This window comes from Vigna radiata, chromosome 6 (genome assembly GCF_000741045.1).
Source record: "Vigna radiata var. radiata cultivar VC1973A chromosome 6, Vradiata_ver6, whole genome shotgun sequence".
Taxonomy (NCBI): domain Eukaryota; kingdom Viridiplantae; phylum Streptophyta; class Magnoliopsida; order Fabales; family Fabaceae; genus Vigna; species Vigna radiata.
In genome coordinates this window covers 23,287,140-23,313,802 of record NC_028356.1, presented here as the reverse complement: position 1 = coordinate 23,313,802, position 26,663 = coordinate 23,287,140, and the positions used below count along the sequence as shown (strand labels likewise).

Below are 26,663 nucleotides of genomic sequence, written 5' to 3'. Positions count from 1 at the left end.
ACTCGTCATTGGTCAAGTCTCAGATTACCAAACTATTGTCCTTTATATTCTCACCCGTCAGCAATTCTTTTTTTCTTTTTAGTCGGTCACAAATATATAAATAAAAAGCTTTTGGCAGAAGGCAACGGCGCCAAATCACCGTCATTTCCACAATACACCATTCTATAGAATCACAGACTATTTCTTATCACAGGAATAAAAATTAAAAAATTTAAAATATTTATATAGAAATATATTTTTTAATTCTATATTTTAATTTTATTTTTTAATATATAAAAACCATTTTTTATTTTATAAAATAAGTATTTAAATGGTGTCACTTTAATTAAAAATAGTTAGCAAATATATTTTTACTATTACTCATACAAAATTATACACATTTTAAATTAAATTAATTTTATATTTTTAATATTACTTTTATCAAATTATTAGTAAAAATACACGTATTTATTTTTAATCTAAAAAATATAGTTATAATTAAAACTAAATATAAAACATTTTTTATAATTCATTGTAGATAGTTTTTTTCCATCTTGTTAATAATATTTTATTATAAATAATTATTTTGATTTAAAAAATGGCTGAATTTAAAAAAATAGTTAGATTAAAAAAATGACTTAAAAGGTAAAATTAATAAATTATTACTTATAAAAGAGTAAAATTGAAAACCATATGTATATTTACACAGGATGATTTCTCTTTATATAATAAAATATATAATATAGTATATATATGTTTTTAAAAATTATATTATTCTATTATAATAAAAGTGTAAATATATATACACTAAAATGTAAATGTTTTTATCGGTTCACAGTAATAAAAGAAAGTATAAAAACTTTATTAACATTTTTTAACACTATAGTCTCCTAGAGAAAAAGACAAATTTTGTTTAAAATGTTAAGTTGTAAGTTATCTTCTTAACATTAAATATGACATTGATTTCATTTTAAGATTTCTAATTACAAAAAAATGACAGTTTTCCTATATAAATCAAAGATTTTTAATGTAGCAACATTTACATGACAGATGAGGTTTCCTACAAGATAAATAAAATGTTGTATGAATGTTATAGATACAGAATATTTTTTTTAAAATATGTCACATATTTTCTTTAATAATATAAACGGTCATAATTGGGTGTTATGGAGATCATTGAAGAATAGCACCAGTGCAGTGCAGAGGCACCCAAAGAAAGAGACAAGCCGCAGAGGTTTTGAGTTTTGTGGGTCTTTCCTTTTTTCAGTCTCTGAGTTTGTGGGTGAGAGAGAAACCAAATTAAAGGAAGCTTTTTGAGTAAGCAAACCCTTTTTCTTTCTGCTTCAAATCTCGCACCCCCATTACCTTTATAGTTCTATTTCTACTCTCTCTCTTTATATCTAAACTGATTCCAGTCTCTCATTGAGGCTTTATTTATTTTCCTTTTTCCGATCAGTACCTCTTCTCTCCACTCAAACCCTTCTAATCTGTGTGTTCTTACATGTCAGAATGCCTTAGTATCTGCATGATTTTGTTGTAACACCTTTTGTTTTGTTTAATCAGAAGCTTCATTGTTTTGTGTTAGGGCATTCATTTGGAAGTGCATTCTTTTCAAGGGGTTTCTATTTTAGATTTGGTGGTTAGGTTAAGATGTTCACTGAAGGTCTTGACAGAAATGCACTTCGATGGGTTCGAGAGGTAACCATCACACCCTTTTGACTGTTAGTTCTTAGAGTTTTATTATTTGACGGTATGACTCACATGGGGTTTTCTTAATTTGGGTAGTGTTTGTAAAGTTATGTATTTTTTTTTTTTTAATTTTTGTGTTGGTGTTCTGGAACACTCTTACCACTACATTAGTGTATGTGAAAATTTTGATTTTTTTTTTTTGTTTTTGTTTAGAAGGAACTTCCAATCTCAAACACTGCATTGAGATCACGCAATGATCCCATCAGTGGGATGAAGAGTGGTGCTGGTAGAGGGTTTGGGCTACCACCCCCAGCAAAATTCAGGAGTGGGCATCTTCCTGCTAATGCAATTCCTGTATCTACAGTTGTGCCAGGTGAGACTGGAGATAGTGCTTCAAATTCTGATAATGATGACAGCATTGAATCGGAGGAAGAAGTTTATGGTGGCAGATACTCATTGGATTCATCACCACAAGATAGAAGAATTCCTAATGGTGCTGCAAGGAGATTTGGAAACTTCAATCAAAGGGGGGCCCGATATGGAAGTGATTATACATACTCAGAGGTCAGTTCTTCCAGGGAAACACTGGTTGGTAGACCTGGCACTGTGAGGGATCCGGTGATGAGGGGGGCTGCTAATGTGCGGCAGAGTGGCTTCACAGAGGATGATTCATCGGATTCTGCAGCTAGCTCTGAATTCTCTACCACGCAGGTAGGAGGAAGTATCAATGGAGCTCTGCCAAGAAGTAGAACTTATTTGTCTGAAGGGTATGCTTCTAGTGTGCCTTCAAGGATGAATGTGAAAAATGCTGCAGAGAAGGTATGGAATGGTGGATATGGTATAAACTATTCAAGTGCATATCTGTAATGTGGCCTACAGTATCCAGTAATACTGAAAATTTTCTTGGTATAACTGCTAATATGAATTGATTTTTTGAAACACCGTATGGTGACAAAAAAGCATTGTTTATAGTACAACAGGCCTTTTATACTGTTATTTAAGATTTGTATTCGAGAAGGCAGATGCTGCGTTAATCACTGTTGTTGTATTGGCAGTGTGCCTCTTCTTGGTCTGTATTATTTCCTTATATATTTTCTCATCTTTGATTTAGGACTTAAACCCACTAGTCTACAAATGTATGGCTGAAATTAGTCTAACTTCTTGAATTGTGTTACAAAATTCCCAGCATGGAAGAATATCCGATGATGAAGATGATGACATTCCCAGTGCACCCCCATTTTCTGGTTCTACTCAAGATATCAGACAAACACACAAGGAAATCCCCACTTCCAGAGCTCATATTTCTCCAAACAAAGCTGAATCAAGTACTTTGAAACCTGTTTCAGGGGATAAGATAGAAAACCATGTTGAAAGTGGGAGCCCCGACCAATTTGCTAGGTTAGCAAGACATTTGAGTTTTTAACTTTTTCAAAAGTACATGACTTCCTAGCTGAACACTTTATGTGCATGTGTAGCTATCCAATATTATTTAATCTGTTCTATATTTACAGAACTGCTACCGGTTCAGAGGCTGCTACATCTTCAAATTCACACCCACCCCGCCTTCCAACATTTCATGCAAGGTATTTCATGCCTCTTTGATAGTGCTCAATATTTTCTCCTTGGCTGTGGCTAATTTCTGTGTAAATTCATTTCAGTGCTCTTGGGCCATGGCATGGAGTGATTGCATATGATGCCTGTGTGCGCCTTTGCCTTCATGCTTGGGCAATGCAGTGCATGGAAGCTCCTATGTTTTTGGAAAATGAATGTGCTCTACTTAGGGATTCATTTGGGTAAGTTAAGGTTCTTCCTACACTTCTCTTTTTCCCTCTTTTGCCCTCTTCATCCCTGTCCTTCCTTTAGTCGTGTATTTAGTTCTGGTAAAGATACTCTTGCTGTTTCCTGTTGTGTTGCCCATGAGTATAAACAAATGGTGCTAACTCTACATATTAAAGTGTATACTATCTTTTGGGGAATCTAACACAGGTGTTTATTATGTCATGCTGACTCTGGCCAAAACATTGAAAAACAAACATTATTTTGCTGCTATCATGAAATAAGTAAACATTTTACTTGCATGATTCCATTGTTCAGGAATAAATAGGGAGACAACAGGGGACAGTGTCTTTCTTGTCATAAAAGAAAACTTTATTTTATGAACCAAGGTCAATGAAAATCATGTGAGCAACTTTCTTTTCCAAAGCTTTCTACTACTTCTCTTGGCACTTGGTCTTATTCTTTTTGTAAGTCTATAAAAACCATAAATAAGCCTTTCTCTATTGTGTATTATCCATGAGAATAAACAAATGGTGCTAACTCTATATGCTACAGTGTATAGTGTCTTGTGGAGAATCTAACACAGGTGTTTATTATGTCATGCTGACTCTGGCCAAAACATTGGAAAAAAAAACATTATTTTTCTGCAACCATGAAATAAGTAAACATTTTACTTGCATGATTCTCAGGAATAAGTAGGGAGACAACAGGGGACAGTGTCTGTCTTGTCATTAAATAAAACTTTATTTTATGAACCAAGGTCAATGAAAATTTTGTTAACACCTTTCTTTTCCAAAGCTTTCTACTACTTCTCTTGGCACTTAGACGACCATTCACATGCCTCTATTTAACAAGTTTTTTTTTTTTTTTTTTAATTGTGGATCCCTGACTATTATTTTGGTTCCTCTGTTCTTATTGAATTCCTTTTTTGGTATATGTAGATTACGGCAGATACTATTACAATCAGAAGATGAACTGATGATGAAGAGTAACGCAGAGCCTTCCAGTGAGGGTATTGCTCCAAAACCCAAAAAACTTATTGGCAAGATGAAGGTGCAAGGTACATTCTCATGTTACCTTTTACTAATAAAATTATTTAACTTCATCCCAAGTGCATCCTTGTTTAGACATTTTTCACTTTGCAGTTCGTAAAGTCAAAATGGGCTTGGACCCTCCTAATGGCTGTAGTATGTCATCATTAATGACAAACAAAATTAAAATGGACTCTGTGCGACACCATTTCTCCACTTTGCAATCATCACTATCTGCTGGATTTCAAGCTCTCAGAAGAATTCGATTTGTTCCACGGGTGCCCGCAAATGGTTCCTTGGCTCGACAAAGCCTGGCATATGTGCATGCTAGTACCCGCTACATACAGCAGGTATCTGGACTCCTGAAGGTTGGCGTAACAACTCTAAGGAATAATTCATCATCATATGAAGTTGTGCAAGGTATGTAGTAAAGCAAAATGCATTATAATTATTCATTATTTCTTTATATTATGGAGAAAACTGTCTGAAAAAATTCCTTCTCAATATTTCTATTATGGCCAAAATATCAGACTTGTTTAACTCTAAGAAGGAATTTGGTCTAATTGAGTTTTGGCTTTCTGTGAAACTATGTTAGGAGCTGGAAAGTATATAAAAAGAGAAATAAACAAGGAAAATAAAATAGTAAACTGAGAGAATAAATAACTGCCTAGGCAGTTAAGAAAGGCGGGAAAGGGGTCTTTATAAGGGGACCCATTCGCGTTTTCTGTTAGCTAGCAAATACTTACTTTACAAAGACAGGTCGTGGACCTTGTGAGGGGGGTTAGGCTCCCCTGTTTGTCATTGTATTCGTTGCTCTTTGATGTGAATATAATTCGATTCAATTGCTCATTTGTGTTTGTGTGCCTTTGACGAGAGTGGGTAAGGGAGAGTGCGAGGATTCTAACTCAGATTCCTAACAAACTATCAGATTTTGCTCCTAGTGTTGTGTGTACTCCTTAATCCTTGGAATTGTGTAATAGTACTGTCAAGTGTTCAATATTATGATGTCTGTGTGCATGGAATTGTTTTTTTGTTTCTATGTATTGAATATAGTGAAAAACTAATTATGAGATTAATTTCCCTTGTGTAGAAATATGGATTAAGTCTAAAATACAAATAAAGAATAATAACAAAATGACTAATGATAAAATATAAAAATAAGATATATATCTCAAATATCTAATAATCTACTATATCTAACATTCTCTTCAAACTAGTACATACAAATTGTATGTACCAAGCTTGATACAAATATAATCAGTTCTCGGTCCTGTAACTGCTAATTGAGAACCTGAGTTAACAATCTCAATCTTGATGTCTTTAGATACAATCTTCTCTCGAATGGGATGACAATCAATCTCATGAAAGATAAGATTAAAACTTGTTAGAAGTGGACTTTAAGCCTAACTCAACCCCACAAAACCGGCTTGTAGGGTGAGATTTGCACCCACTTATATACACTGAATTGACCTTATTTCTAGTCGATGTAGGACTTCCAACACCCCCTCTCACACCGAGGTATATACATCTCGAGCACGGGATTAGACATTTTATGGCGATAGCGGCCCGGTGGAACAACATGCCCAACAAACAACAAATATTGCTAAGAAGGCTCTAATCATGGCTCTGATACCAACTTGTAGTTGAGAGAAAATAAAAAGTCTTCTATTATTGATTAAGTAAGTCTGATACAACTTCTACTATATTTATAGAAGACAATAGTTCTGAAAAATAAAAGGGCGGGAAGCCCCTAACTCAACTCTAACATAAATATTAGTAATAACATAAAGACATTATATTTCAACAAAACTAATATGAAGAGTAGTCTGACTATCACATATAAGTGTCATTTGAGTGACATATCCAAACTGTAACTCTTTAAGCAATTGTTTAAGTTAAACAAGCTCACAGTAGTTGAGGCCATGACTTTATATTCTGCCTTGCATCAGATCTTGCCACGACACTTTCTTTCTTGCTTTTCCAAGAGATCAAGGTGCCACCAATGGAGATACAATATTTGAATGTAGACCTTCTATCAGAAAGAAATCTTGTCCAATCAACATTTGAATAACAAACAACTCTTGTATGATTATTGGACCATATAACAATCCTTTTCTAGGAGCTTCTTTAATGTACTTTAGTATACAAATGACTACATTCCAATGATCTTCACATGTGGACTTAAGAAATTGGCTGACCACGTTGACTACAAATGAAATCTTAGGACGAGTGATTGTAAGATAATTTAATTTTTCAACTAGTCTTTTATATGGTTCAGGATTTAATTTATACTCCCCCTGGTTTGGTAGAAGTTTAGTATTAGGGGTGTATCAACAAATTTTGAATTCGTCAAACTTCATGTTCTTATACACCTCATTAAAATAGGATGGTTGAGCGCAAAAATAGACATCTTATTGAAACAACTTGCACTCTTTTAATTCATGGTGAGGTTGCTCAATATTTTTGGGGTGATGCTATTCTTACTGCATGCCCTTTTCAGTTTTAGATAATAAAATACCTCATTCTATTTTATTTTATCATGAACTTCATCCCTTACATCTAAAAGTTTTTGGGTCTACATGTATTTATAATTTTAGTCATGGTCTTGATAAATTATCTCCTCAATCCCACAAATGTGTTTATTTTAGGATTTACTAGATCACAAAAAGGATACAAGTGCTTTTCTCCTTCTCTTAGTCGCCATTTTGTTTATGTAGATGTCATCTTCAATGAGTCTTTTTCTTTTACTTTAAAGGTCATTCTTCTTTTGATATGTCTCTATCTAATACAATCAATATTCCTTTTATTTGTGGTTCTCTAGTTGTGCCTTGTTCACCACTACCACCACTGATATCATATTGAATATAGTGAAAAACTATGTATGAGATTAATCTCTTTTGTGTAAAAAATACACATAGGGTGTTTTATTTATAATAAAGAAAATATGGGTTAAGTCCAAAATACAAATAAAGAATAATAACAAAGTGACTAAAGATAAAAGATAAAGATAAGATATTTATCTAAGATATCAAATAATCTAATATATATATCTAACACCATGCAATTCTTTAAATGTAATTTTACTGAAACATTTGCCTTGATTAATATTTGAATTTTACTGAATGTAATTTGCCTTGATTAATAATTTATTATAGTTGTGATGGTTTTTATGAAAGGGTTGCATATAGTCATTTGATTGTAGTTTAATAAACTCATTGTCATGTGTTACATTTCAATCATTAGTAGCTTGACACCATTAAAATTGCATTTTAGCTATAGTGGTTGACATAAAGGTAGGAATAGGATTGAATGGAGTCTACATAAAAGTTTTCCAATTCCTGCTGCTGTTTGTGAGGTCTCATTGACTCTTGTCTCTCCCTAAATCTATAACTAGGAAGCCTCCACTCTCTCTATCTTATATTATTATTGCCAGGGAAAAAATTATTGTGCTGTAGTCTAGCTATCAGGTATACTCTCTGGCTTGAACTAACCTTCTCTGTAGTTATAAGATAGTCCTTTGATGGTACTCCTGTTACAGCTGAGTCAAAAGAAGTATTCCATTTTATTTTAATATAACCAGTTATTTTTGAATTTATGGATCTTTTTGTGAATTTTTATACTTCCTTATATGCTTTATTACTTTAGTCTGTGTTTCATGATGTTTCAGTTCTAATTGTGCCTACTGGATTCTCATTTCTGTTAGGTTCCAATTCAAGAAACCTAAAGTAAATCACACTAACACACACGAAAGCACATCAGAATCCACTGTATAACCTCTCGTAGTATTATTCACAGCAAAGAATACAATGTATGTGACCAACAAGAGAGTCTAACCTCCCCCTTACAAGAATAACAAGTCCTGTACAAACTACAATTGATCAAAAGTCCCCTCTAACTAAATTACCAAACTTATTTATACTATCTTTATCCGCTTCTCTTAACTGCTAAAGCAGTTAGGCTAACTAACTCTCTTCTTCCTTTCATACACATGTAACTTTCTTACAATTTCACTAATTTGGATTTCACTGGGTTTGTTTTACGTTATTTATTTTTCTACCTGTGCATGTGATCAGAGACGTACTCATGTATCTTAAGGCTGAAAAGTATAGTTGAAGATGATGCAGTAAGGTTGCAGCCGGGATCTAGTGAAGTCCATATGTTGTAAGTTTTCTTGTTTGTCTTTTTGTCTTTTCAATTTTTATGGTTGTTACCTCTTGAATAATTTTCTGAATACCTGTACAGTTTTCCAGATAGCCTTGGAGATGATTTACTTGTTGAAGTTCAAGATTCCAAGGGAAAACATTTTGGTCGTGTTCTTGTCCAAGTGGCTACTATAGCTGATGACCCGGTAATATAACATGCTGTTTGTCTCTGGGTGTTATTATTGGCTGTCTTGAGTGATAATCATATGATAGAATTTATGTTCAACTGAAACAGGCTGACAAATTACGCTGGTGGCCTATTTATCGCGAACCTGACCATGAGCTTGTGGGCAAGTTACAACTTTATATAAATTACTCAACAAGTGCAGATGATAATAGTCATCTTAAGGTTAGTTACTGTGAACAACGATCAGTTGTTTTTGGACATAAAGCTATAACAGAGAGCTTCAAATCCTGTAATCTGTTTTCTTAAATCATAGTCAAGCTATCATGGCAGCGTAAAAGAGCCAGCGTAAAAGAGCCAGGATTCTTGGAACTGAAAAATGATTTAAAATAGAAAAGATAATCATATTTGGTGGTAATTCCCAGGGCTTACTTTCACAAATATTAGAAGTTACTTTCACAATCCATGATATGATGTCAAGAACTGAGTTTTTTTTTTATTAGGTATTTTGCTTTTTATGTTCAACTGTATTTAAATTCATTTGTCTGACATATCATTTGCATGATTTTGGTCAGATGCAGATTAAAGGTCTGGTTAGCTCAAGAAACTTTTTCTGTCTTCAAATTATCGACATACTTTGTCTTTTTTTTTTGAATGCACTGTATACGATTGCTGGTCCCTGAAAACAATGAGAACAGCAAACATTTTTCAAACAACGTGGGGGGTTAATATTTTCAATTCACAGGAAAATGCCCCACTCTGCCAACCCTCTTTCTTTTGTTGTATGCGCAGAAAATGAGAAAGAAACTATGATATAATTATTCTGACAGAAGGGAATAAAAATGTTGTGTGCTTTTTGTTGGAGTAGTCATATGCTTAATTATTTGTTCTTATATTTTCTTGAGCATTCTAATATAATGTGCCTCACGTGTTAAAATTTTATTGTCTTCTGTAATCCCAGTATGGTTCTGTAGCAGAGACAGTTGCCTATGACTTAGTTATGGAAGTTGCAATGAAAATTCAGGGCTTTCAGCAGAGGAACCTAATGTTGCATGGTCCATGGAAATGGCTTTTGACTGAGTTTGCATCCTATTATGGAGTATCTGAGATATATACTAAGTTGAGGTAATGTAAAGTTGATCTGCAATTCCCATAAATTATTTGATTTCTTTAATATATAGTTTCACACTTTTTTCTTTTTTTTTTCCATTTTATTATAATAAGGTGTTCACAACATTCTGTTTAAATAGATATCTATCTTATGTCATGGATGTGGCGACACCTACAGCAGACTGCCTCAACTTGGTTTGTAACCTACTAGCACCTGTTATCATGAAGGGCAATGGCAAGACTTCTTTGAGTCACCAGGAGGTATCTTTGACATTTAATTATTATTCTTGTCATATAACTTCAACTAGCCACTTCAATGTTTTAGATGTAATCAATATACCTGAACTGATTTTTTTGTTAGCATTTGTTTACTATCAAATTCATTATTTTTTGTGTTGTCTAACATGGTGTGATTTTTGTTCATCTCCAGAACCGAATACTAGGAGAGACCAGGGATCAAATTGAACATATACTAACTCTTGTTTTTGAAAATTACAAATCACTGGATGAATCTTCTTTCTCGGGCATCATAGAGGTTTTCAGACCAGCAACTGGCCATGCAGCGCCTGCATTGGAACCTGCTGTTAAACTTTACAAGCTTCTTCATGATATTTTATCTCCTGAGGCTCAAACTGCATTTTGTCATTATTTCCAGGTTAGAGAAAATTGATACTTTATGACAACAATTGTCAATTGTATACTCATGACATTACAATTTAATTGACAAATTAGTATCTTGCTAGGTTGCCGCAAAAAAGAGGTCCAAGAGGCACCTGAGTGAAACGGATGAATATATTGCACAAAATAATGAAAGCAGTTCGATGGATGGCATAGCTATGTCTACTGCTTACCAGAAGATGAAAACCCTATGTATAAATCTTAGAAATGAGATTTATACGGATATCCAAATTCATAATCAAAATATACTTCCTAGGTATTATTTGTTTGAAGGACTCCATTTTGTTTGTATTTTATTTTTCTAGAACTTTGATGTAGGTTATGTGTATCATATCTCATCTTTAATTATGCTTACATGCAAATATGTGCTGTGTTATGTGCATCTCTTCTAATCTTGAAACGCAACTGTATGTAGATAGACTTTTTGTTCTTATATTTAATTGATGGTTACACAGTGAGATGTCTACTATTTCAGGGTTAATGGAAACTTATAATACAACAATTGCTATGAATTAGTATTATTAGCTTATAGAATGATAAGATTCAGTATTGGGTACTATATAGCAGTATATTATTACTCTTTACCAAGTCCAATGAGTTGTACAAAAGTCCTCAGCAAAACAATTGATGGGACTAATTGATTTTATTGTTGCCATTTTTAACCATGATATTTTTTCTTCATTCTTATCAGGACTAAAGGCTGTGCATTTTAAGTTCCAAAAAATTAAACCTGGTATTAAAGCTTTTATAGTAAATGAATAAGTTTCAGCCGAACTATGAAACGAACATGTAATTTACATATATAGTAAACGAAAATGTTGCATTTTGTGTCTTTAACTGTAACTGTTATCTTGAGTCTGTATTCTCATATGACAACATCCCCTTTCTTGTACAATGATTACTTTTGTTTTGATGTTGACTCAGGTATTGAATTCAATCACATCATTAGATCCATTTCAAATTTCATCTTCCTTAGTTTTAAAGTATTATTGTGTTAGTTTATCAGATTGCTATTGTTTGTTAAAGGTTCTAATGCATCTGGTTCAATATTTTCACAGCTTTGTGGACCTGCCAAATCTTTCTGCTTCCATATACAGCACAGAGCTTTGCAATAGATTACGTGCATTCCTTATATCTTGTCCACCATCAGGGCCATCATCGCCAGTTGCAGAACTTGTTATTGCAACATCAGATTTTCAGAGAGACCTTGTAAACTGGAGTATTGGGTAAGTGTTGCTACGCTTTAGTTGGAGAGATTAAGTATGCCCTGGCTTTTTAGTCAAAAAATGAATCCCTTCTACTACACAGATCTAACTTGTTTTATTTCCTTAGTCCCATCAAAGGTGGAGTAGACGCAAAAGAGCTATTCCATTTGTATATTCTTGTTTGGATACAAGATAAGCGTCTATCTTTACTGGAGTCATGCAAATTAGATAAGGTACTTAAAATTTAAGATATAGCATTAATATTGTCATATTTCATTTTGTGTCTTCAGGAAGATATTCCCTTTAGGTGAACTAGGTCTGAAGTAATTTTTTGATTGTCTTCAGGACTTAATTATAATTCCTAAAATGAATTTTACCTTAACCACTACATCTCTTCTGCAGTAAATTGTTGTGACAACATTGTATATATAATCTAAATGCATTCCTGTTGCAGGTGAAATGGTCTGGAGTTAGAACACAACATTCTACTACTCCCTTTGTTGATGACATGTATGAGCGGCTGAAGGAGACATTGACAGACTATGAGGTCATAATTTGCCGATGGCCAGAATATACCTTGGTTCTAGAGAATGTATGTATGCCAATTCTTGTTATTTCTTTCCCCTTTTTACCCCTGAACTTTTGATACTATCAATTTCACTTTTCATCTCTTCCACAAACAAATACCTATCCTTGAGGTTTATTTCTTCTTTCAATTATTTCCTATGTTAAAAAGGCCTCTTTGGAACAGGAATTTTTACTCCTTGGCTCTAAGTCTATTATTGTATTTAATGGCCAAAAGTTTGAAGACAGTTTGATTAATTTTTTGAAAAAAAAATTGGCAACAGGCCGTAGCTGATATTGAGAAGGCCATTGTGGAAGCTTTAGACAAACAATATGCAGATGTATTATCTCCTCTCAAAGAAAGCATGGCTCCTAAGAAATTCGGGCTTAAATATGTCCAGAAGCTTGCCAAACGAACTACTTGTGCCTATGTTGTTCCTGATGAGGTGAGTTAAATTTCTGAAAAACTGTTTTTCGTGTCTTTGATACTTTATTTAAAATTTTCTTACTTTTTCCAGCTTGGGGTTCTTTTGAATTCCTTGAAGAGAATGCTTGACATCCTGCGTCCCAGGGTTGAATCCCAGTTCAAGACATGGGGTTCTTGCTTGCCAAATGTTGGAAATACAACACCTGGTGAGCGACTTAGTGAGGTGACAGTGATGCTAAGAGCAAAGTTCAGGAACTACGTGCAAGCTATCGTGGAGAAACTAGCGGAAAATGTTAGTCTTTTGAAAGAAAATTTATGGTGTTATGATATTTGACTTGTGTAGGTAGAGCATTACTGCAGTCATGATATTTAGGCACAAATCAATTAATTACAAATTTTCTAAAACTCATTCTTTTTGGCTTTACAATGGAGTAAATACTGAGCAGATATTTATAAATGGCAAACTTGATTATCTTGAATGTGAAGTTACTTATTTCTTCATATAAAGAACATTTCATAATAATCGAGTATTCAAGCATCATAATAGCATCCTTTATGACGTTTCAGACAAAGTTGCAGAATACCACAAAATTAAAAAAGATTCTTCAAGAATCGAAGGAAACTGTGGTGGAGTCTGATTTAAGAAGTAGAATGCAGACGTTGAAAGATCAGTTGGCTAGTACCATAAGTCACCTTCATAGTGTCTTTGAGACTCATGTTTTCATTGCCATCTGTAGAGGTTTTTGGGATCGTATGGGACAGGTCAGTTCACTTTCATCTGGATTCTGTTGCCTTGCCTTTGAGCATCTTTTATGTTTCAGACAAATATTAATTGCATCATATTTTGGTATATTTATGATTTAACAGGAAATTTTAAGTTTCTTGGAGAACAGAAAAGAGAATAGATCGTGGTACAAAGGCTCAAGGGTCGCTGTATCTGTGAGTAGCCACTTAAGTTCTTCAGTGTGTTTCTGTAGTATAGCTTTAAAGGTCTCAAAGAACATTGCTCTAGATTGATTGCGTTATAGTGAAAATGCCAGAAAGGCATCCCTTTCTTGTATTGTTTCTATATGCTGTGTACTTTGGGTTATGTTTGTGACCTGAAGTAATATTGTGCAGATTCTGGATGATACTTTTGCTTCACACATACAGCAGCTTCTAGGAAATGCACTGCATGAGAAAGACCTGGAGCCACCTAGATCCATCATGGAAGTTCGTTCCATGCTATGCAAGGATGCTCCCAATCACAAGGACAACACATTTTACTATTAGGCCAATTCTACATGTAAATATGAAGTGAGGCATACATGGGGCTAAGAAGAAAATGGGTCACCAATTTTGTAGTAGGAGCAAGCAACTCAACTGCTCTCAGAAAGTGCTTTTCAATGAGGAATAGTTATTTTTTCTATACATGGTATATATACAGTAAATTACTCATTGTAATACTTGGTAGCAGTAGTAGGAATAATATATAAATTTATTAGTTTTTAACATTCTATAAATCAGACCTTGGTCTCTTGATTAACTAGCAGTGACATCCCTAATGTTCTGTTTATAACTAAATATATGCGCTACAGATTAAAAGTTCTTCCACTGTTGGTTAATTGATTATGATAAAAGTGTTGAGTTTTATAATAATTTTTAGAACATATTATGGGATAATTTCTGATTGATTAGCAGTGTAAAACTTTACACATTAACAGTGTATGCCTATTAAACTCTAACCGAGTCAATGTTTTGGTAGTTTCAAAATTCCTGGCATTATAAAGGTAACTTTTGATTATTAGGAGGTTTGATTAATATCGAGCTCGTTCAAATGAGCAAATCCTATCAACTGATTATCACCTTTGGTTATTTGATGCTTTTTTTAAGTAATCACATGGTTTAGTTCCTGCTCATTGATAACTCTGATTCCAAGGAATGATGTTGTAGAAGTTTTTTAAGGAACATGCTACTCTGACGAGAACCTTGACATTTGGTGTCACCATTTATTTTTACTTCGTGGCATTTTATTCTTATAGAAAGAGCTGTAAATCTAGGGGGATTGCTTTGATATCTTAATTTTCGTTTTGGTAATTTGATTGAAGGCCTGTATTTACGTATTCTCTCTACGGAACAGCCTCGGGTCTGCATTAATTTTCATACCCTTTTTCTGGTCTTTTAACTTTTAGTCAGTTTTTTTATTATCCATAGTCTTTTTAAATGGTTCTATATGATCGTTGATGAGTAGAGGTGAAAAGTCAGAGCTGGTTTGGTGGGGTTCATTTTCATTATATGTTCTTGTTAAACATAATTTAAATTTAATTAACCATAAATAAATTTATAATTGTCAACATATCATACCAAATTAAAAAATGAACTTTCTCTACTTAAAAGGAATTCAATTTCTTTATTATTTCAATCAAACTTAAATTGAATTATGGCCGGAATCTGAGTTAGGTACAGCTGGAGAAAGCAATGACATGTTTTATGTTTCAGGGCCAAGTTGTGAATAAGAATTTGAATAGCACTCGGGACATTTGAATAAAGATATTTACATGATCAAACTACATAAAGATCAATTGAACTTCGGTGCAGAGGGAGTTTAGAAAACCAAGCTTAATTGCAGCACAAGCAAATACACAACAGTCAATTTACTATAGATCAACTTTTCTTCAAGCTGCATCGGCTGATCAGAGTAGCTTTGATATAACTTGGCAAGAAGTCCAGAATGCTTTAGTTGCAATCCTTGCAATAACAGGATTTTGATATATCCTGTCACGAGAAAAAAGTGAAAGTAATCAATAAAATTGAAACAATGATCTGAAAGAGGGTAAAAGAATCATACTAATTTTCTGCACTTTGCTAAATATAAAAACATATTGACAACATTTTAAACTCAGAATCAGTGTCCAACATAAATATCATTAAAGTTATACTAACGGGAAGTAACCAACTGCATAGATAAACATGGTACATGATCATGCAATTTCAAAGGTCTAGCATCAACTAGGTTGGACATTAATCAGTTCCTTAACATTTACTGCGAAGAGCTGGGGTGTTTGGTAAAGCCACTTACCCAATGGCTGTAGCTCCCCATGATGCAACATTATAAACAACTTTGCTCCCATCCCATGCCTTTCGAAGCTTTCCCTTTTTCTTTTGCACAGAAAATGTCTTGCTAAGAGCTATAAAAACACGCCAAAAAAGTCAAATGATAAATTCCTTCCGATTCTTTTATCTAGGTAGTACTTGGCTAAAGTAGAGTACAAAACTTTATCTTAGAATGAATAAGGTAGCCAAGGAGATGCTTCTACTTTCTTCCCCATTTTCCACTCAAACGTACGGAGTTGTGGACAAAACAAGAAATAAGACCACATATATTATGGAGAAAGCAACCAAACTCACCATCCTGGAGTTGATTTGGGGTTAAATCCTGCAAAAAAGCAAGACACTCAATCAGAGAGAATATAATAAAGTATAATAACTATTGCAGTGCTCAGATTACAATTTAAATTATAAATCAGCGAACTAATTTTTGAACTGTAAATCATAAATCCTACCAAATTGTAAAATACGGTGACAAAAAGAAATAGGTTGAAATTTATACCATAGTGCTCAATGTATAGTTTTGAACAAAAGTACTTACATAAAAAGAACAGATATTGAACATCAAAGCCAGAGACAAAAGGAAAACAATATATTTGGAGGTAGTTATTAATGCAATACTCATTTTGCACGCTATTTTCTGATATTCAAACATTGCCAGATATAAATTGGACATCTTCCAACTTTCTATAAGCATCAGAAACTTAAAGTTCACTATAAACCATGGAAAGAAAAACATTTTAATGCACCAAATAGTCACGTTCGCTTAAACAGCATTGCTGTAAACATACAAGAGAACTTTACAAATGGTTAAAGGAAAAATCCCCACAACCTTTCAGGTAACATACAAGTCCTTTTTCCGTTTGTGGAATTTGCATCCTAACTGAGAAGCATATGCAGTGTCCGTTACATAGGCATACCAGAACTCAGAAGGTGCTTTTAAGTCAACAGATTTAGACTTTAACGTATTTCAGATTATAGCAGAAGAGTGACACAATTGAGAGTAAATTGATGGGTACGGTAGAGAGTCTGAAATATCAAAAGACTAAACTGATAACAAACCTTGGTTTGCTTGAGGGACAACAAATATGCAGCCATGAAGCATGCTATTCCTTCCACTATATCTTCTTGTTTAACAAGGACATAATCTTCTTGGTCTGAGTTAGAGTTAGCATCTTCACCTTCCCAAAGATCATTTTCGCTAACAAGATCCCAAGAACTACCTTCTTCTGTCAAAACCCAAGCTTTTTGCATTAGCATTCTAAAAGTAAAGACCCAAACCAAAGCATTTGCACGAGTTGTTACCAGCTACACTGAGAGAAACTGATGCTTGTGCATACTCCAACTTCTCAAGGAAGTCACGGCACTCAACTCTGGATTTGATTAGGTCACACAACTGCATGGAACGCACAACATTCCCAGCTATCAAGTTAAATCTCAAACAGAATATCAAATATCCTTCTTAAAAAATCATCAAGCATATCCATAATACACATCGCATCAACTACAATTTACAACACAGCACTAACAACAATTACATCTAGAAGAAGTACCTGTTCCACATAAAACATAAAAAGACTAGGGTCAAAACAGACACAAAAACACCTTTGCTGTAAATGGTTGTTTGGATTAGCACAAAAAAAATAGGACAATTGTGTATTTGGATTAACCCTAGCTTCGATCTAAAACTTATCTTGCTAATCGTTTTAGCACTATGCAAAGTACCATCGAACATATTTGTTGCCTTTAAAACGGTAACCAAAACACGCTATTAGGCAGTCGTTTTACACTGTTCTTTAGCCAGATTTGGAATTTCGCCTATTGACCAATGTCCACCTTCAATGCAAACTTTTATTACGCTCATTATTAGGGTAAATCTTCAATCTTGATAAGAAAGCGGCATAAAAGGTATCTAAAGTGCATCTAAGTTTACAAAAAAAAAAGAAAAGAAAAGCTTTCTCACTGCAAAAATTCGAAGTAATCCGTTCATCAAAGAAGCCCTCATTTTTCCGCTAACACGAGACTGAGAAGCCTTTTGTTGGTTCATCACATAAATCATACATAAAAAAGGCAAGTTTTCTTCACTCGAAACGCACAATGCGAACAAATAACATAGAAAATCCCAAAACGCTTACCCTAACGTATAGAGATTTGAAGTATTTAAGTTGGAAGAGAAAAAATAGAGAGTAATTGCCTGATCGGTTTCTGGATCGGGGGAGGTGGAAGGTTGCGATTCGTCAGAGTCTTCTTCTTCCTCCTCTTCTTGCTCTTGGTGTTGTCCATCGGAAGCATTGATGAGTTCAAGGGCTCTCTGACACTGTTCCAGCATGGCCTCAAGGGTTTTTCGCTTCACCCGAACCGGGTTCGGGTTCGGATCGGAAACCCCAACCTCCATTCCGGTTCGGAAAGGGGAACGGGTTGATGTTTGTGCGTTGACGACGGTGGGGAGAGGAGAGAGCAGAGAGTTATTGGTGGCGGCGTGGAATACACGTGACTTTTTGTTTTCTTAATTTTAGCAATTTTGAATTTCAATTAATTTTGAGGACGAGGTTGTCGGTTGTGTTTTCGAGGACGAAGAAAAGAAGAACAGAAACAAGAGCAGCGTCAGGATTGTGCTGCTCCCAATGCAATTCATAGGTTTCTTTCTATTTTTTTTTTCTCATCAAATTCATGCTTTTATTATTTTTGAAGTATAATTAAAAAATAACTAACTATTTTAGCATAATTGTGAACAAATAAATTTAGATTATATATTAAATATCCTTTATTTTTGGAAGAATACAAGTGTATCAAAATGAATTATTGAAATGATAGAACCTTCTAATTCTTACAATATGAGGTATACTAGATTATACATCAAACGAATATACAAAATAATATACGACCTTCAAGATGATGAAGAAAATATATGAATGACATTAATTCTGTAAATAACAAGTATGAGGTAGAATAAATTATATCTGAGCATCGAATTATATGAATGAACCAAATAATGTGAAGCACTAGTATTATTCGTATTATTATGTAAGTTTCAATAAAGAACAATAAAAAGATAAAAGGATTAAGATATTGATGTATCAGTGAAATTATTATAATTGATTTATTTAAATATTATTTATAACTATGAACGATTTGATTGTTTTTTTTTTCTTTATAATGTAATATTTTGAGCATATGAAGAGCAAAACATGTTGTTTACTTTATTTGGAACTTAATATTAGTAGAAGAAAATTATAAAATTATATCATAAAATCATTGGTCAAGTTTGACTTGTTGTTCCACAATTTGAAACAACCAAAACAAATGGGCGAAGTTAGTTTTCCATCACAATCTCGGTAGTTATTGCAACCAAAAGGAAAGAAGAACCTTTTTTTTTTTTTTACTTTAATTTCCTATTCATACCATGACAAGACCAAATGATATAGCATGGTGAAGAAAATTTTGTAACAATTAAGGTATAATTTAATGTATAATTAAATAGCTTTACTTGTTTAATGTATAATTTTTAATGTTAGAACTGCTAATTAATTATGTGAATGATATTTATAATATATACTAAGGTTGTATGAGTAGTTAAGTAGATATACTAAATTTTGTAAAGATCTAGAAGGATGAAAGGCGATGAATGATTACACAATTAGTTCAGGATGTTTCATCTTACAATTCATTTAATTTTATTTTATGAAATAGTTTGATGATACATTATTACGGAATAATGTATTTTGTATGAATAGTTACATAGATATACTAAGTTACGATGTAGTTAGAATAAGTGAAATTATTTCATTTTATTTTTTGAAATTGTTTGATGAATACCTTATTATGAAATTGTTTTATAGATACTTTATTACTTGAAAACAATAACATTTGAATATAAGATTTTGTGTCTTAGAAAATGTGTGAAGTGAGTTTAATATGTGTGTTGTATGTCGTTTGTAATAGTTTAAATGTTTTGTTAGTGTTTTTTTTTTTCTATTCATTGTTTATGTTTTAGTGGATGAGGTAAATGTTTTAAAAAAAGGTGAAAATTTATGAGTTGTAAATAAATTTTATTGGAAAATTAGGTATTTATTTATTAATTTATTTTGAATTGGTGAAGATAGAATAATAATGCAGAAATTTCACTTTTGAGGAAAATTTTTATTTGTAATAAGAAATTAGGGATGATAACGAGTTTAGTCGGGTATGGATAGTGTTATCCGTAATTTGACCTGTAAAATTAATATTCGACCCGCAATTCATTTGCTATCCGTGTGAGTATCCGTTTAAAAAATACTCACTAGTATTTTAAAACTTGCGGTACCTATGGGTTGACCCTAGGAAAATGTGATAATTAGGGAATAATGTGGTTATGAGATTTGGATATTATTGTTTTGTAATTGGTGTTTGATGATTAAATGCTTTCTAGAATTATATTTATTATGTTTATTATTTAACGTTATCATTGATTAAGTGAAACATATGATGAATATATTGTTATTTGGATGATTGTGTGGTGTGTTGTTACTAATAGGATGTGTGGTAATTGGTGTTTGATGATCAGATGCTTTCTAGAATTATATTTATTATGTTTATTATTTAATGTTATCATTGATTAAGTGAAACATATGATTAATATATAGTTATTTGGATGATTGTGTGGTGTTTTGTTACTAATAGGATGTGTCAGATTAAGGGTAAAAGGGTAATTTAGGATTGATTAAGTGTGGGCTAAATTATAGAAAGAAAGAGAGTTAAAGTAATATTTTGGTTTTAAACTGTATTTTGGACCCAAGGGCAAAAAGATCACTTTACCTTCATTAATTAGTGCAAAAATTAAGTTATGGGGGTGTAGAAAGAAAAGAAAGGAAAATAAATCTGAAAAAAAAAAGTATGAGGACTACGTGAATATTAAAATATTGGCGGTTGTTGGTATTTTAAAAAGTACATAAAATAAGATAAAGATAGAATAAGAGAAGATAAAAAGGAGAAAGGGAAACTAGGGTTTCATATTTTTAACCTAAATCTAAAACGAAAAGGAGAGAAATAGGGATGGAGAGAGAGAGGCAGTTCTGTGAGAGGAGAGGAAGAACTGCAGAAACCTTAGAGATTGGTGATGTTTTAGAGTGTAGACAAAAGTACTAGGATTGACCAAGGTATAGGGAAGCTTACCTATGTTACTTGTTATATGTTATATGTTTTCTTGATTATCTTGATTAATAATCTTGATTAATAAGACTTGAATAATGAAAATTGGTGTGTAAAATGCTAAAACGAAAATTAAACATGCACATGCAAAAATTGATCAATTGACAGTTGAATGATATGGATGAATTATGTTGTTGGGGTTTCCTACTTATCCTAATCCACTCTCATATATTTACGAATTCTACTTTTTCATTAATGTTAATGCCACTTTCTAATTTACTCTAATCACAATGTCTTGGGTGAAAAGAGTCTACTCCTAATTACTAGTTTACAATGTCTTGTCTCCCTAGCAATTGTTCATGCATTACATTCGCACAAAAGCTTAAAGGCAATCGGTCGTCCTATCCCTATGTCTAGGTAATATTGCTCCCGAGAGAATTCCCTCATGTCTAGATCTACCCACATGTGTCCATATAGATAAAATCACAAAGATCACACTATTGAATAATGTCTCAAACAAAGCATGCATAGATAATGGAGGAAAAACTCTAACAATTAATGAAATAAAGCATATGAATAAAGCATCAATTCAATATATGAGAGTTTCAATAGGATTACATTGTTTCCCCAACAACAATGGAGGTTTATTTCCCCATAGACATGGTGAAACTAGATGAAAGCAATGAAAAGAATGAAAAGATAAACCCTATAACTTGTAAATTGGAGCTTCCGCATCCAAAATCCGCCTCCAAGGGGTGAAAAGTGTGTTTCTATGTCTCCTTCTGCCAAAAGATTGCCTCTCTGGGTCGTGCAAATGTATTTATACTTCATTAGAGTCAGCAGAAACTAGCCCAAAAGAATGGCGCTCAACGTTGGGTCACCACTCAGCGTTGACGCCCAGGCGTTTGACAGTGATTTCAATGAAGAAGCCAGCGCTCAGCGGTGGGCGCGATACTCAAATTCTCCCCTTAGCGTTGGCACTTGAGCGTTTTATAGAGAATCATTCAGCGAAGTTGGCGCTCAGCGCTGTCCTGGCGCTCAACGGTTGTTGCGTTATTCATTTATGTACTTCTCCATCTTTTCTTGAGTCAAACTCCTTCCTACTTCAACTTCCTTCATTCAATTCATGTTAAATCCTGCCAAAACAAGGAAAAACAAGCATAGTACCATCAAAACCACCTTTGACTCTCTTATTCTCTAACTTAAGCAAAATGCATGATTTCAAGCTAGTTTCTAAGCCATAAAGGGTGTGTTTTGTGTCAAATTTAAGTATAAAAATAACGGTTTTTGAACCGTTATCACAACCCCAAACTTAGAACTTTGCTTGTCCTCAAGCAAACAAAATGTAACACAGTCTTCCACCAATCATCACAATGGTTCAATCACATTCAAAACTCTTTTCTTTCAAGACAAGTAATCACTCAAATATGCTCATCAATAGAATTTAGTCAAGATGCACACATGCCTTCATTCTCAATGCTTATCATGGTGTTCACACAATCATAAAATATCCAACAGACGCTATTATCATGAATGATCAATTAGCTAAGCATAGATAAAATCATAGATTCATGGAATCATTCCTCACCAGACAAGGTGTTTAACTCAATCACTCAAGTGTTTGAAGAGGTCACTCCTTCCCTCTACTATCCACATGTCACATAGAACAAAATTGCCTTTCATTTACCACAATCAATTATCATCACACACATGTCATCACAAAAGGCTTATAATGTGGTTAGGCTAATGATAACGGTCTAAAAACCGTTATTTTTATACTTGAAATTGATATCAAAGCACACCCTTTATGACTTAGAATGAGCTTAAAATCATGCAAAACATTTAAGTTAGGTTACAAGAGAGTCAAAGGTGGTTTTAGAGATATTATGCTTGGTTTTACATTGTTTTGACAGGATTTAATGAGAACTAAAGGATGGAAAGTGAAGTAGGAAGGAATTGGACTCAAGAAAGGATGAAGAAAGGTGCAAAAGAAGAATCGCACCCACCGCTTAGCGCCAATCTCAGTGCTGAGTGCCAGCTTCGTGGAAAAAGCCACTGTCAAACGCTTAAGCGCTAGCCCTGAGGGGAAAATGAAGAACCGTACCTACCGCTGAGCGTCAATATCCACCATTGAGCGCTGACATCTTCAATTCAATACGGTAAGATGCCTGAGCGTTAACGCTGAGCGTCCCAATGGAGTATCGCACCTACCACTGAGCGGTGAAACCAACGCTGAGCACTGTAGTTGGGCTTAGGCCAAAATTCTGTAATTTTTCATAGCTTATAAATAGACCCTCAGAACAATTCTAGGGTAATCTTTTGGCAGAGAAAGACGACAGAACACCTTTTACACTCCTTGGAGGCGGATTTTGGATGCTAAGGCTCCGATTCACTAATTCTAGGGTTTATTCTTTCATTCTTTCCATTAAATCCACATAGTTTCACCATGTCAATGATGAACTAAACCCTTTGTTGTTGGGGAACGATGTAATCCTTTTTAAACTCTCTTATATCGAAATTTTTATTTTTTTCATATACTTGTATTATCAATAGTTTGGGTTTTCTTCTCTGTACTTTAAAGCTTGCATTGTTTAACTCATTCATTGTCATGATCTTTGATTTTGTCGATACGGAGGCGTACGAGGAAATCTAGAACTGAGAAGAACTCTCTTGATTATGAAATATTGCCTAGAGATAGGAATAGGACAGTCAATTGCTTTAAGCTTCTGTCATTAATGCATTAGTAATTACTAGGGAAACTAGAGATAGTAAACTAGTAATTATGGTAATAGGCTCTTTTTGCCGAGAGATCGGGTTTAGAGTAAATTAGAAAGTTGCATGAACATTGATAATAAAGTTGAATTTAATAGGAATAATAGATATAGGTGGGTGGATCAGGATGAAACCGTAAACCCCAACAACTCCATTCATCCATATCTTTATTTGTCAATTGATTCAGCTTTTGTATTTGCATGTTTAATTTAAGTTTTTGCATTACGAACTCAAAACTTGATTTTCATTCAAGTCTTATAAAATCTATTCACATGAACGTATAGGCCTAAGAGTCCCTTGGGAAATGATATCTGGACTTACTGTCTATTATTACTTGATACGATCTGGTACACTTGTCAGGGTGTTAACAGCTAACAAGAAAAATTGGTTTTTCTAGATCACAAAATCCTTGAGTAAAGAGAGTCATTCAAGCATTCATAGTTCAAGCACAAACTTTTTTTTTTTTTTCAATCTCACTAATTCCCAACTTTCCCTTATCTTTACATTAAGCTTTTCTTTTTATTCTATCTTTTCTATCTTTTGCATCTTTTCGTGCTTTGCTCAACACCTTAGCTCAATGCTCATCTTTCTTTCAATGTTCCCAACAACCCTAAACTTGAACCTTAATCAATACCAAACAACAATTCTCAACTTAACTCAAGGTAAAGATTTTTCAAAAGGGTTTTCACATACTGTTTAAGGCTTACGTTCAAAAAGGGTAGAACACATGGTTCTTTTCATGTGTCGAAAATTTTTGCATTGGCTAAGAAAGGGCTTTGTTCAAACACGGCCTTGATCATATGACAAATACATGCAATTCAATCAATCATAGAAACCTGGGAAATATCATTCATGTTTTCAAGTAGATAGCAATCATTCAATCAAAAGCTCTAGAGTTCAAAAACCTCACTTATAAGCTTAATAACTATTCCAAACATCCTAGATAAATCCCCTACTTAGCATCATAATCACAATCACAATATCATCATGCATTTGTTCACAAAGTTTGTGAACCACCACTTGTACATCAGCATACAGTGCAATCTCAACATCTATCAATATCAAGCATCATTAAGTAACACTCATCATGCAAAAACATCAATCAAACCATCATAACAGATAAATTGTCAGACCAAGTACATTAAAACCTACACTACTAAATAGAAGCAAATAAGGTTCAAATTACAAAAGGATAAGTTTAGAAAACTGGGTTGCCTCCCAACAAGCGCTTCTTTAACGTCACTAGCTTGACCCAATAAGCTCACGGATCCACCAACTTCATTACTGTGGAAAGACGTTCCACTTCTCCTCCCATGTAGTGCTTGAGTCTTTGACCGTTCACCACCCAACTTCTTTGTGGATCACCAACAACTAGATCCACCAATTCAATTGCTCCATGAGGATGCACATTCTTCACCATGAAAGGCCTTGAGCACTTTGACTTCAACTTTCCAAGAGACAGCTTTAGTCTTGAATTAAACAATAACACCTGGTGCCCTGGATTGAAGACCCTCTTTATTAGCTTCCTGTCATGATAGAATTTAACCTTTTCTTTATAACTCCTAGAGGAGTCATAGGCATGCAACCGCATCTCTTCAAGTTCTAGTATTTGCCTCCTGCGTTTATTCTGGGTTTCATGAGGATCAAAATTCAGAAATTTCAGAGCCCACAAAGCTCTATGCTCCATCTCCACTGGCAGATAACATGCTTTTCCATACACCAACTGAAAAGGTGATAAACCCATGGATGTCTTCATAGCCGTCTTGTAAGCCCAAAGAGCATTGTTAACGGATTGGCAAGCGTACCAAATCGTTCAAGTAATAATAAAATGGTAAATCCAAGTATCGTTTCCCAAGAGACTCGAAAGGCCTTATCGTTCGTGTGAATTAAGATCGTAAGACTTGAAAATAAAAATTAATTAATTGGGTATGAGAACAAAATATACACATGCAAAAGAGATTGATTCAATTGACGAGAAGAAAACGATGGATGAATGAAGTTGTTGGGGGTTTACAATTTCATCTTATCCTCTCACTCTTATTTACTCCTCTTGATTTATTTTCTTGATTAACTAATTGTTATGCAACTTTCTTGACCTACCCTTAACCCGATCCCTCGGCGAAAAGAGCCTATTACTAATTACTGGCTTGTTATCCCTAGCCTCCCCTAGCAATTAATAATGCATTATAGAGCATAAGTGAAAAACAATTGATCGTCCTACCCCTATCCCTAGGTGGTATTGCTTAATCAAGGAATCACTCACCAGTTCAAGACATTACTGTATGTCCCCATATCAATAAAGACAAACAACAGTTATTGAATGAGTTAAACAATAAAAGCATTAAGCACAGATGAGAACCCAACAATTAATAATCAAAGCATATGGAAATCATATAAATAAACAAGAGTTTCAATAAAAGAGAGTATCAAAAGATTACATTGTTTCCCCCAACAACAATAGGGTTTAGTTCACCATTGTCATGGTGAATCTAGATGAAAAATGGATGAAGAATGGAAAAACAAACCCTAGATAAGAAGAAATGGAGTCTAAGCATCCAAGAGATCCTCTCCAGAGAGTGAAATTAGGTCTTGCCGCCCCCTTCCGTCAAAAGAATATGATTGAAATCGCAACAGGGCTATTTATAGCTGAGGAGCGTCCCAAAAAACAGGCCCAAGCCCAGTAGACAACCGCCCAACGTCACACTTGTTTCGCCCGGCGGTTTCCCTCAAGTCGCGCTACCGCCAGGCGGCAGGGGTCTACCGCCCGACGGCAAGGGTCTACCGCCCGATGATTTGCCTCTAATCGCAAATCCGCCTGGCTGCACCGCTTGGTGCCAACTCCTCGCACTTGACCGCCCAACGGTGTAATTTGCCGCCGGGTGGTACGTCGAC

At 34.1% G+C, this 26,663-nt stretch overlaps 3 protein-coding genes across 4 annotated transcripts; 1 reads left to right on the top strand and 2 right to left on the bottom strand.

Annotated features, from left to right (window-relative positions):
- Window positions 1-1,145: 1,145 nt before the first annotated feature.
- On the top strand, window positions 1,146-14,348 carry LOC106764868. The gene is made up of 23 exons (XM_014649296.2): window positions 1,146-1,296; window positions 1,565-1,677; window positions 1,882-2,487; window positions 2,855-3,066; window positions 3,180-3,251; window positions 3,327-3,461; window positions 4,386-4,504; window positions 4,590-4,895; window positions 8,549-8,636; window positions 8,718-8,823; window positions 8,913-9,026; window positions 9,763-9,926; window positions 10,052-10,172; window positions 10,342-10,566; window positions 10,655-10,845; window positions 11,648-11,815; window positions 11,922-12,027; window positions 12,249-12,386; window positions 12,643-12,804; window positions 12,877-13,077; window positions 13,353-13,547; window positions 13,653-13,724; window positions 13,905-14,348. The coding sequence occupies exons 2-23, from the start codon at window positions 1,630-1,632 to the stop codon at window positions 14,055-14,057; spliced, it is 3,702 nt and encodes a 1,233-aa protein (XP_014504782.1). The 5' UTR covers window positions 1,146-1,296; window positions 1,565-1,629; the 3' UTR covers window positions 14,058-14,348.
- Window positions 14,349-15,303: 955 nt separating this feature from the next.
- On the bottom strand, window positions 15,304-18,494 carry LOC106763102. Of its 2 annotated transcripts, XM_022782275.1 has the most exons (7): window positions 18,067-18,494; window positions 17,836-17,904; window positions 17,178-17,268; window positions 16,935-17,101; window positions 16,173-16,200; window positions 15,844-15,952; window positions 15,304-15,539 (listed from the first exon to the last, which is right to left on the bottom strand). In XM_022782275.1, the coding sequence occupies exons 1-7, from the start codon at window positions 18,265-18,267 to the stop codon at window positions 15,458-15,460; spliced, it is 747 nt and encodes a 248-aa protein (XP_022637996.1). In that variant the 5' UTR covers window positions 18,268-18,494; the 3' UTR covers window positions 15,304-15,457. The 2 variants fall into 2 exon arrangements, with proteins under 2 accessions (XP_022637996.1, XP_014502767.1); XM_014647281.2 differs by lacking the exon at window positions 17,836-17,904 and having other exon boundaries at window positions 18,067-18,490.
- Window positions 18,495-25,032: 6,538 nt separating this feature from the next.
- Window positions 25,033-25,527, bottom strand: LOC106763583. Its single transcript, XM_014647755.1, has one exon. It carries the CDS (start codon window positions 25,525-25,527, stop codon window positions 25,033-25,035), a length of 495 nt encoding a protein of 164 aa, XP_014503241.1.
- Window positions 25,528-26,663: the final 1,136 nt, after the last annotated feature.

Excerpts from the sequence above, each read along its gene's own strand:
- LOC106764868 (XM_014649296.2), top strand. The coding sequence starts at position 1,630 with ATGTTCACTGAAGGTCTTGACAGAAATGCACTTCGATGGGTTCGAGAG. Across the intron at positions 3,067-3,179 it reads AGCCCCGACCAATTTGCTAG|AACTGCTACCGGTTCAGAGG; the intron begins GTTAGCAAGACA and ends CTATATTTACAG. Across the intron at positions 8,824-8,912 it reads CTACTATAGCTGATGACCCG|GCTGACAAATTACGCTGGTG; the intron begins GTAATATAACAT and ends CAACTGAAACAG.
- LOC106763102 (XM_022782275.1), bottom strand. The coding sequence starts at position 18,267 with ATGGAGGTTGGGGTTTCCGATCCGAACCCGAACCCGGTTCGGGTGAAG. Across the intron at positions 17,905-18,066 it reads CCGATCCAGAAACCGATCAG|GCTTCTCAGTCTCGTGTTAG; the intron begins GCAATTACTCTC and ends AACCAACAAAAG. Across the intron at positions 17,269-17,835 it reads GATTACTTCGAATTTTTGCA|TTGTGTGACCTAATCAAATC; the intron begins GTGAGAAAGCTT and ends CGTTCCATGCAG.
- LOC106763583 (XM_014647755.1), bottom strand. The coding sequence starts at position 25,527 with ATGAAGACATCCATGGGTTTATCACCTTTTCAGTTGGTGTATGGAAAA.